This window comes from Pteropus alecto, unplaced genomic scaffold (assembly GCF_000325575.1).
Source record: "Pteropus alecto unplaced genomic scaffold, ASM32557v1 scaffold164, whole genome shotgun sequence".
In the NCBI taxonomy this organism is placed as follows: Eukaryota; Metazoa; Chordata; class Mammalia; order Chiroptera; family Pteropodidae; genus Pteropus; species Pteropus alecto.
The window spans coordinates 21,890,065-21,902,154 of record NW_006439568.1 but is presented as its reverse complement, the minus strand read 5'-3'; the positions used below and the strand labels follow the sequence as shown (position 1 = coordinate 21,902,154).

The window sequence follows — 12,090 nt, the reverse complement described above, 5'->3', positions numbered from 1 at the left end:
AAGAAGAGGAGGAGGGGGAGGTGGAGGAGGTGAAGGAAGAGGAAGAAGAGGAAGAAGGAATAAAAACAGATCACAGATATGAATAATAAAATGGCAATAGCTATATATCTATCAACAATTACTTAAATGTAAATGGATTAAATGCTCCAATCAAGATAGGAGCATGGTTGAATGGATAAGGAAACAAGTCCTTTACATAAGCTGCCTACAAGAGACTCCTTCAGATTGAAAGCCACACACAGACTGAAAGTAAAAGGATGGAAAAAGATATTTCATGAAAAACAATAAAAGAAAAAAAGCTGGGTTAGCAATATGTATACCAGATAAAATGGATATTACAACAAAGGCTAAAACAAGAGGCAAAGAAGGACCCAGTAATCCCACTTCTGGATACTTATCCAAACAAACCCAAAACACTACTTTGAAGGAACATATGAATCCATATATTCATTGTAGCATTATTTACAATAGTCAAGATATGGAGGCTCCCTAGGAGTCCATCAATGGATGAATAAAGAAGAGGTCACACACACACAATGGAATATTACTCAGCCAAAAAAGAAATTCTTGCCATCTGCAACAACATGGATGGACCTAGAGGGTGTTGTGCTGAGTGAAGTAAGTCAGACAGAGAAAGACAAATGCCATTTGATTTCACTTACATGTGGAATCAAAAGAACAAAATAAATAAAATAGAAACAAGCTCATAGATACAGAGAACATTCTGATGGTTGCCAGACAGGAAGGAGGTTAGGAGGAGGGTGTAAGAGGAGAAGTGATTAATAAGTACAAATTGGCAATTATAAAATAGTCATGGGGATGTAAAGTATAGCATAAGGAATACAGTCAGTAATATTGTAATAACTATGTATGATGTCAGATTGGTACTAGATTTTTCAGGGTGATCACTCTGTAAGTTATATAAATGTATAAATCACACTATCCACCTAAAAGTAATATAATACTCCCTGCAGAATGTAAAAACATTCTGCAGGGAGTATTATATTGAAAAACAAACAAAAAAACTATTTAAAAAATATAAATAAATGAAATTATGGAATATAGGCTAGATGCTAGTAGAAAATCTGAAAATTTTCTACTCAACAAGCTTTTAATAATGGACATGATTCAGATGATCAATCCTGAAATTGTCATTTGATAAATTAAACTCACATTCCAGCCTTGTCTCTTGGAAGTTCTGGGTTCTTCCAAACTCTTACTTACAGATAACCTCTGGTTTACTAATGGTATGCTAAATCATATCCAGTGTTTATGGCTTTTGAAATTCTTGAAGAGCATATGACTGTTTCTTCCTAGTCCTGACAATTAACTGTATAAAGTAAATGCTCTATAAATAGGGGCTGCTGTTGACAAAATTATTTTATTTTAAATGTTGGTAAAAAAAAGTATTTGTAATTAAAAAAAACGAGGCAAATGTATTATATAACCTTTAGATTTTAAGACTAGCGAATACTTATGCACACCAATATGAACACATCCTACTGTTGCACATATTAAGGTGCCTTTCAAAGGGTCATGTAAATTTATATAAATGACTGCCCCACCAAAACCAAACAAAATCCCTGATCATTTCATCCATAATACCAAAATAAAAATTCTCCAACTGGATGGAGAAAATCAATTTTGCTCACAACTAAAGCCTGCACTCTACCATCTTATCCTTTCCTTCTGAAATATGTTAAGTGAATATGTTGTGCAGAGACAATATAAAAATGAGTAAGATAGGTTTCCCACCTTTAATACCAAACACTGCCTGACACATAGTATGCAATTGATAGGTTTGTTGAATGAATGAATTACTTGACAGGTTAAAATTTTTTTCTTTTGAGTAATAGTCAGCAAATTTTTATTTATCTACAAGAAAAAAAATTAAGTCAAGAAAAATCTAACAAAATCTTCTTACCCACAGTCTGGAGCTGGACACCACCTACAATCAGGATCTGCAACGAGCCACCGTCTAAGCATAAATTCTTCATATTTTTCCATCAAAACATCATCACTTAGTATCAAGCGAATATCATGGGGATTAAACCGTTCAGTACATTCTGGGCAACTGATATTAACTCTACTTTCAGAAATTTCTATCCTTAGATATTGTCGTAAGCAATCCACACAAGATCTATGATGACAAGTCATTATCTCAGGAAATCTGTCTTTAGAATGCCGCAAAAGGCACAAAGGGCACTCTATAAAGTCTCCAATTTGTTTGCTGATAGAAGTTAATCCATTGTCAGAGGAGGTATTTGTAGAGAAAATGGAGTTCTTATCAGTACACATTTCAGAATGTATACTTTCAATACTTGCAATTCCATCCACCCCGCCATTTAGCTCCCTTGATTTACGTTTATCTTTCTTCCTCCGAAACAGATTGCCTATTGAAATTCTTCTTTTTTTGGGTGCCTTTTTGACTGAAGGCAAGCTCACAGATGAAGCAGAAGACTGAAGATCTCGATCTGAACCCATCTGCCGATGTAAACTCATGTCTAAAATGCTCATTAGGATTGAGTCGGGGTCTGTGTTCATACACAGCCCTTCATTATACTTAAAGATAAAACCTATTTCTTGTTCTTGCATTCAGATTAAGTCATGATGTAAGAAAATTCTACGTGGTTCCTTCACAGAATTCTTGAAAAAGTTCGACTTATGGAAGACTGTTATCATAGATGTTCTGAAAAAAAAAACAAAAAACCAAAACACCAAGATCATTTAGTTGCACATTCTTAGTCTGCATGTTTTTAAAATACTTAAAAAATCACTATGAAACTTCAAACAAGGATGTTCTTAACCATTAGGTTTTTTTTTTAAATAAGGTCAATTTACTGAATAGTCTACGACAGAATATAAAACAAATGGTAAAATAACAAGGACATTCTTTAATCTTAATAAAAGACTCTAGATTTGAGCTGACCTTATCAATATTTAAATTATACACAAAATTTTTGATCATTACCACTCAGACCTCAATGATTCCCCCCTGCCTTTATGAGTGTTTTTTTTTTTAATTGACAATAAAATATACAAAGGGCTAAATACAGCTTACACGACCTTGAAAAAGAATAAAGTGTGTGTGGGGGTGGGTTGCTCTTATACTGCCAGATATAATGACTTATTATAAAGTTGCAGTACTTAAGAAGACAGTGTGGTACACCACAAGAATGGATACAAAGACCAAAGGAACAGAACACAGTCTTGAGAAAAAGTCTCACATATGTATAGATACTTGATTTATGTAAAAGGTGACATTGCTAAGCAGTAAAAATAGCCTTTTCAAAAGCAAAACAACATAGTATTTTACTGGTTATCATCTGAGAAAGGGAACTTGACTTTTAAGCTCACCTCATGCATAAAAATCAATTCCAGGTGGTTCACAAATCTAAATGTGATTAGTAAAATCATAAAGCTTCTATAAGTCAATAGAAGAGACTATTTCAATGAAAATATTTCTAAAACAAAAAAATACAAAAACTTTTTATCAGAAAAGACTGATAAATTGGACTACAATAAAATCAAGAGATTATATTAAGGGAGTGAGAGAAGTCACTTGCCACATATAACTAATAAGGACCAGTATCCAGACTATGGAAAGAACACTTACAAATCAATAAGAGAAAGCAGGCAATCCAAGAGAAAAATAGGCAAGGGACTTAACAGGCACTTCACAAAAGTATATCGAAAAATGCTCAACGTCATTTGTCATCAGGAAAATACACATTAAAGGCATATTGAGAGACCATTACACACCCGCTAGGATTGCTAAAATTCAGACTGACATTTCCAAGTATTAGAAAAGATGTGGAATGCTGGTGGAAGTATAAAATGGCACAACTACTTTGGAAATCTGTCTAACAGTATCCACCAATTTTGAACATTTACATAACTCTATTACCCATTTATACTTCTGGAAATAAGTGCACAAGAGAAATGAATACACAGATGCATCAAAGATATACACAATATTCATAGCAGCATTAGTTATAAGCAAAAATACTGAACACAACCCACATTTCCATCAATAGAATATATTCACACTCTAATATACTAGAAGCAATTAAAATGAACAAAATACCGCTATACACAAAACAAGAATGAATCTCACATCAAAGAATGTGTATTGTATAACTCCATATAAATATAGTTCAAAAACAAGCAGAACTAACCTGAGATGTTAGAAATCAGTACTGTAGCTATCTTTTGTGAGCAGGTACAAAGGGAACTTTGACATGTGTAGTGGTTATAAAGCTATGTTCACTTTGTGATAAATCATTGACCTGCAACTCATGATTAATGCATTTTTCTGGATGATTATTATATCACAGTTAAAGGTCAAAAAAAACAAAAAAACAAAAAGACCCCAAAAACCCAGCTGCTGAAATCCACACGTATTCTTGAGAAAGTCATATTGATTTCCCAATGCAAAATCTAGAAAAACATTTCATTCAGGCAAACTTTATTCATGTCCATCAGTTTATATTTCCCATTATTTGCAGTGTTCCCCCTTAATTGTGAGGAAACTAGAGTGTAATGATAGGTTTTACTAAAATTTTCTGCACATGTTCTTTATGTTTTTATTTTCTCTTGCATCTCAAAATGCTTTCTGTTCTCTATATATGTATATATCATATGTATGATAATATATATATATGTATCATAGAAAAGAACTGCAGAGAGAATCTATCTTAAGAATCTTGTCCTAAGAATTTATTGCTTAAAATATAGAACAAGTGGCATTTAATCAGTATCACCTGGGGTATCTCTTAAAATACACACTTTTATAAATTTAATTGCCATATCGTTTTTATCCAAATGAGAACCTTATAAGAGTGAATGGAGGTGTTATTAATATTTAAACTAGGATAAAAGGAGCAAACTAGAATATATGGTCATTCTACTTAGAAAGTCTTTCTAAAACATTGTGCAAAGACATAAATATGCCTCAAAAGAAAATAAACAAATTTGAACAACACTAAAAATTTAATATTTGTGTTAAAAAATATGTACCTCGATGGTAAAAAAAATACTATAAAATTGATGTAAATTAGGAAAACATGTATACAATGAACAAATTTCCTCACTATATAAACAGCTTTTACCCAACATTCAAAGAAGATTTAATATTATTCTCCTCAAACTCTTCCAAAAAATCCAAGAGGAGACAATACTTCTCAACTCATTTTATGAGGCCAATATCACCCTGATACCAAAACCTGGTAAAGATAACACGCAAAAAAGAAAACTACAGACTGATATCTCTCATGAACACAGATGAAAAAATCCTAACTAACAGCTTTTACACATTAATAAGAAAAAAGTGTCCAACATACTAGCAAAATGAGCAAAAATACAAGAAGGAACTTTGGAGAAAAAGAATTACAAAAATTACGAAGACAAGAAACTGTTCAACAACAATCACAACTAAAGACATGAAAATTCAAACACTAGATACCATTTTTGCGCATATTAGATTGACAAAAGTTGTAAATGGTTGGGAGAGGTGCAAATCAGCACGATTTTTTGGAACCAATTTGACATTATCTATTAAACTTCAAAACGGAAATGTTTTTTGACCAGCAATCCTACACGTAAAATTTATCCTTCAGAAAATATAAGGACACAATTGTGCAAAAACATATTGTGCAAAGAAATTCACTGCAGCCTAGCTGACAGAAGGAAACAAAACAAAACCACACACAAAAAACCAACCCACACAAAACCTGGAAATAACTTAAGGGTCCTACAGGGGACTGGTAAAAATAAATCAACCAACCACAATTTATGTGTAATAATATGAAAAGATCTCTCTATATAATGCCAAGTGAACAATTATTGCAAAATAGTATGTACAGTATGAGCCTTTTGCAGGAAAAAACATACCCACACAGGCTTACATATACACATACAATTTCTGAAAAAAATGTTAAAAAAACCATTAACAATGGTTACTTTGGAGAGAACAACCTTTAATATTCACTTTCTCCCTTCTGTATAGTTTAAAACTGAATCATGAGCATCTATTACTTATAGTTTAAAAAAGAAAACCGTGACTGAACCTCGAAAACAGCAACAAAAATATTCTGCCCTAAACTGCTCAATCAAAATGAGGATGGGGTCCAGAGTTTATATATTTTGCAAGTGTTCCTCAATAATTTAGCTGCACACTTTGGTTAAGAACCACAAATACTAAAGAGTTTGCTAAACACTCTCATTTAAATACAAAATTCTATAAACAAAGCAAGGAGGTACCAAAGGGTGCATTTACAAAGATATGGGCAGGTTTAAGAAACCAACAGGGATGGCAACTTACTCAGGAAGCCACTGTCACCCCTTTGGAGTAACGGGGAAGGGAAGGAACAATTAATGGAGAGGAGCTGCTCAACAGTAGCTCGAAGAATAAATATCCAGCTTCTTTCTCCTCTGGCTCTCCATCATCCTGCCAGTGCTTCACCATTGGCCTCTAAAACAAGGCTCCTTGTTTTTCATTACCTTAGGTATTAAAAATAAAAGTTCCATTATAAAAACAACTCAGTTTATAACCATTGTCAGCCTACAGGGCTATCGTGAGGTACCCCTTAACAATCTATGGAATTGATAAGAGAGACTTATAAAAAAATCCACATAATTTAATACTATCCTTCTGTAGAAATAATCCATGAAGGTGTCTATAAGGATGTGACTGAAAAGTACTGGGAATGCCTCAATCAAGGGGACTTTGGCATAATTTCAGAGTTGAAATCTAACTCAGCATTTGCTAAACCCTGAGGTTATCACCAAGGACAAGACAGACTTGGTCTCTAGCCTCAATATGATATGTCTGGAGAAGAAACATATCATAAAACCAATAATTATAAATTTATATACATTAAATGTCCATCTCTGTTATGATATCTCTTGAAAACAGCTAAGTCACTTTTCACCAAATTTAGAGGGAGTCTTCGAGACATTATGAGAAATGATAGGCTAATTCAAAATCTACCTTAAAAAGAAAGCTATTTTGCAAGCCATCTGAAACAAGAGTAACAAGAGGCCTTATGTAACAGCAGTCAGAAGATATATCAATATTTCATCCCACCACCCCATCCCTACTTCCCCTCATCTCAATGATTTATAATTTACAAGTTTTAACCACATATATTTTTTCATTATTCTAACTTTGCATATGGAAAAACAGAGAATGAATATTTAGTAAAAAACTAAATCTAATTGTTTGACTTCTATATTAAATTAAGATTATATGGTCACCCATTACAAAGAGTTTTTAATTAAACTGTTTATTTGCATAAACATTTAGAAATTAGTACTAACTTGGATTTCTAAGACTATATCCTAAACCACTAAAAAAGAGTACTACAGAAATTATCCAAATTGAAAAGATGACAAAATGTGTGAAATAAAAAAAAAAAGTTCAGTGATTCCGGAACTTTACTTATTTTTGAATAAAGTTGACTTCATTCTCTAGTGAAAAATAATCTATTATTTGCATTATTTAATACAGTACTATTCTTTTTGAACTCAACTTTTTAAACTATCAACTGTATGAATCTGTATTATTGTTATACACTGCCTCAGAAATGCACACACTATTAAAACAAAAATATTTGAGTTTTAAAACAAATAGTTAGGTTGCCAGTTGGAAAAAGAAGGGAAAAACATGTTGTATATAATAATACCACTACATGTTAGTGTTTTAAAAGAACTTTTTATCTGTGTCTTGATATAAACCTCACTGCCCTATGGAGTGGGTATTATCCTTATTTGACAGACAAGAAAACTGAAGTTCAGAGAGGGTAAATATTACATGATTAGTAAATGAGAGAGTGGGGGTCAAATTCAGGTCTTCTAATATGTTAACCTCAGTACCATCTGCTATCTGCAGTTGCCTTCATGAAACAACTTCTCCAGTCACTATCAAGATATCAAAAAATATCTCAGAAAATGAAAGACAATAGTATCTTTATATCATCCTGGGCTGATCTTAGCTAGCGGTCAACTCCATGCCTCACTGAAGTCACTCTCCTAGTCTGAAATATCATTCCCCTTTCTCTCTTCCTAATGAAATTATACTTTTACAACTCAAATAAATTTTACTTTGTTCACTTTGTTTTTCTTTCCTGATTACCTTTAACTTTTAAAAATAAAGTTTTTAAGGTAGAACTTGAATATCTGTGATTTAACACAACGGAGCCAAGATGGTGTCAAAAACAAACATTATGAACATCATTTCTTAAAAATGACATTGTCATACCTCCTAGGCATATATATGCTCTATTTCTTTTTTAGTCCAATTAGTTCATACTAGGTCTACAAAGACAAATATGAGGTTTACTGGATTAAATACAGAATAAACAATATATAAAAACCTAGATGTTTACATGATCAAATAGAATTTGCATCATCTCAGAGTAGGAAAAGATGATGAGAGGCAATAAACGTACTTAATGACATAATTTGAAATATACCAACTCCTACTAATTCCCAAGTTTGGAAGCTCTTTAAATTGATTGCCTATCACAAGGATCTGTCAAATTATGATGAATGCACTGATAACACAAAGAAGAGCAGTGGAAAGAGAGAGATAACTGACACTGTCCTCCATAATGTTATGGCTACTGGCTTATTCCTCCTCAAAAATAAAAGTATGCATCTGCAATTAAAGATGACAGAAGAGTTTAGTTACTGAAACAGAAAAGAACAGTAAAATACAAGGGACTCCAAATTATGTATTTTCAACCAAGTATCTAAAATCATAAAGGAGGCATTTCTCCAATACCAATGTCACAAGGAATTCCAATCACCCGATAATTAAGCTATGAGAAATGTCTCTTTTTTCTTTTTTCCCAGTCTAGCACAACTTCAATAAGTAAACAGTACTCTCTGCCACACACATTGCTGCTACACACTTTCATCCCCCTGAACTGGTCAGAGAATCACTTTTATCAACAGCAAAGGAACCCAACTCCTGAACTTTTTACGTACTTCAACTGAAGAGTAGTACCTAAGATGGAACTGAAAAGGACAAAGACCTGAACCTGCTTACATAACTTGCTTTAGTCCATAGTGTTTCTATCCCTTTAAAGTCAAGATCTCTTGATTCTTACCTTTTTCTTCTTGAGGAATATGTGAGAAATTAAGAAAAACAAATTAAGAAAAACAAATGACACCAAAAAAAGATATTTCTACTATATGTATCAAAGCTTCATGGACCAAAGATTTAGTAAAAGTGTCAATGACTGTACTGACTCATTATAAAATACACTTAATTTAGCACCATACTAGTTTTTTATATTGAAATTTTAAGGTCAATTTATTAAGTTCAACGATGAAAGCTAGCAGAATATTCTCCTGAAAATTTTTTCTTAGAAAAAAAGAAGGGAAAATCAACACCCTTTCAGCATAGCCATAGATGCTGTGGTAGTCAAGCCTCTGTGCAGACAGAGAGAGCCCATCAGTCAGTCAAGTCACTCTCTGAATCAGTAGCATTGTAGTTCCATTCATCCTCATCATCCACTAACTCCAAGTCATCCATTGCCTGGAACAAAGACTCATCTACCTCCACATTGTTTCCAGTGTATAAAAAAAGAAAATTTGGGAGTGAAGACCTGGTTGGCTGCTTTTGGTTATAAAATCCTAAATAAGGTAAATTCCTGAGTCTGTGATCTCCACTATAAAATATGGATGATACCACTCATTTCAAATAGATGTTATGAGAATAAAGTAAAACTGACATGTGCTGAAAGTATCCAACGAAACCTGGTGCCACACTAAATGTTAGCCGAAATGAAATGTGAGACAAGCTTTGCATCCCTAGTACCTAACACAGTGTGAAACTTATAACAGATGCCTAATAAACACTGAGTAAATAAAGTATAATGCAGAACATACATCAGCAGAAACGAGGAACTGAGGATTCTGTTCACATCTTTGCTTTTGGCTTGCTATTGCTGTGTGATTCTTATTAAGCAATACAACCTTCTTACATCAGGCTTTTTAAACTGAAAAGATAAGGACCTTTACCCCACCAGTGCTACAGAATACAACATGTTAAGTATCTTGATACAACTCCAAGAATTAGATTTAAAATATTCTACCAATAAACATCTCCTAACCATAAATACTTTAGTACCATCTAATACCCACCCACATACCTAAATAATTTAAGAGTCCTAAGAAGGTATTCTGGGAAGGAAGAAGGCTGGACAAAAATTTTATAGACAATAAAGAAATTACTTCCTGAGAGGAAAATCCCATTATATCTTGAATATTTGTTCTTGCCTCTGTTATTCAGCTAAAATTAGGTTTCTTCTATTATTTCTTAAAAAGGTTAAATTATAGAGAAGCTCCAATAGTTTTGTGTTGATGGTCAAAATACTAAAAATAAGAGCAAAGTGTACCCACAGCTTCTAATTAAAAATTTTTTTTGATGTCTGACACCTAGATGTCCAGCACCTCTAAAACATGCATGTAAAAAGAGCAGCATGCAACAATATTTACTAGCACCTTCATTTTCTATAGATTCTGTGTTAAATATAGAATTCCAGGTTGACAGTTTTATCCTTTCAGGACTTTAAATACATCATTTTATTGTCTTCTGGCATCCATCATTTCTGATAAGTCATTACTAATATTTTAATTTCTCTGTATGTATCTTTATTTTCCCTTTGGCTGCATTCACATTTTCTATTTTTGATATTCAGCAATTTGATTGGGATGTACCTAGATGCAGTTTTCCTTGTATTTATCCTGCTTGGGGTTCACTGACCTTCTTAAGAGTTAAAGTTGACTTAAACCAAATAGGTAAATATTTAGTGATTACTTTCTTAAATATTTTTTACCCATTTGTCTTTCTCATCTATCCTCTGTTATTTATGTTAGACAGTTCAATACTTTTCCATTGGCCACTGAGGCTCTGTTCACTTTTTTGTGCCCTCCATTAGATTGGCAAATTTTCACTGATCTATCTTCAAGTTCATCAACTTTTTCTTCTGCCATCTCCAATCTGCTGTTCAAGTCATTCGGGGAAATTTTCATTTCAGATATTATACTTTTCAGTTCAAGAATGTCTAATTATTCTTTTTTATAGCTTCTATTTCTCCACTGAGAATACCTATCTGTTCATTCATTATGACCAGACCCTTTAAGTCTGAAAATATTATAGTTGCTTTAAAGTCTGCTATTTTTAGGGTCTGCTACCATTATGGGGGAGAATGGTCTTGACATCAAGTCACATTTTCCTGCTTCTTCACATGTCTAGTAATTGCCTATTATAAACTAGATGTTGTGGATGATATGTTGTAGAGATTTTAAGAGCCTCTTATCTTCTCCTGAAGAGTGAGGATTTTTATTAGACCTGGCAGCTAAATCACTGGCCAATCAAGTTGAACTTGTAGAGGTTTGGTTTTATGCTTTAATAGATCTGTGATGATCACAAATGTTTACCAATCCCTGTTAACTTGGTGGGAACCAAACGCCACATTCTCCGTAGCAGAAGGTAACAGTTGAAATTTCTAGTTGGCCTTTTCTGCCTCACAGCTGTTGTTTTCCCATTGAGCTCCCTGAAATCTCCCATGCGCAGTTCAGAAGTTATCTAGGTATTTGAGGGGAGTTTATGCATAGATTTTAGGGCTATCCTACTATAATCCCCCCTTTTCTGGTATTTATTCACTCAATTTCCAGCCATTCTAGCATTCTCAAACTCCATCTCCCGACACCTCAAGCCAGTAAGACTCTAGGCTTTCTGCTGAATTTCTAGCTGCTCTGTGTTGCATGGACTTTTCCTCAAGAGGAAAACCATATAATTTTTTTTTGGGGGGGGGGGAATACTTGGCAGGTTTCCAAAAGATATCTTCACCTAGGCTGAGATACAGTATTCTTTAATCTGTATATGATGCTATCATAGGAAATTTTAGGCTAAGCTTAAGTATGCATTTGTTACCTCCACATAGAAATAATTACTATACTGCTTTTTTTAAAAAAATTATCTTTAAAAGGTTTTCTTGCATTATCCAATACTTGCAACTGTAACAGCTTCTAAGAATAACTAAATTTGTTAAGTAACTTGTATAAACATTAATTCAT

General features: G+C 33.2%; 1 protein-coding gene across 1 annotated transcript in view; it reads right to left on the bottom strand.

The window, feature by feature from the left end:
• RNF19A (ring finger protein 19A, RBR E3 ubiquitin protein ligase) overlaps window positions 1–12,090 on the bottom strand; it is a 57,109-nt gene that overhangs the window by 26,175 nt on the left and 18,844 nt on the right. The window contains exon 2 of the mRNA XM_006916648.3: window positions 1,925–2,689. Within this exon, the coding sequence (XP_006916710.1) occupies window positions 1,925–2,595 (671 nt within the window). The 5' untranslated portion in view covers window positions 2,596–2,689. The remainder of the gene's footprint in view (window positions 1–1,924; window positions 2,690–12,090) is intronic.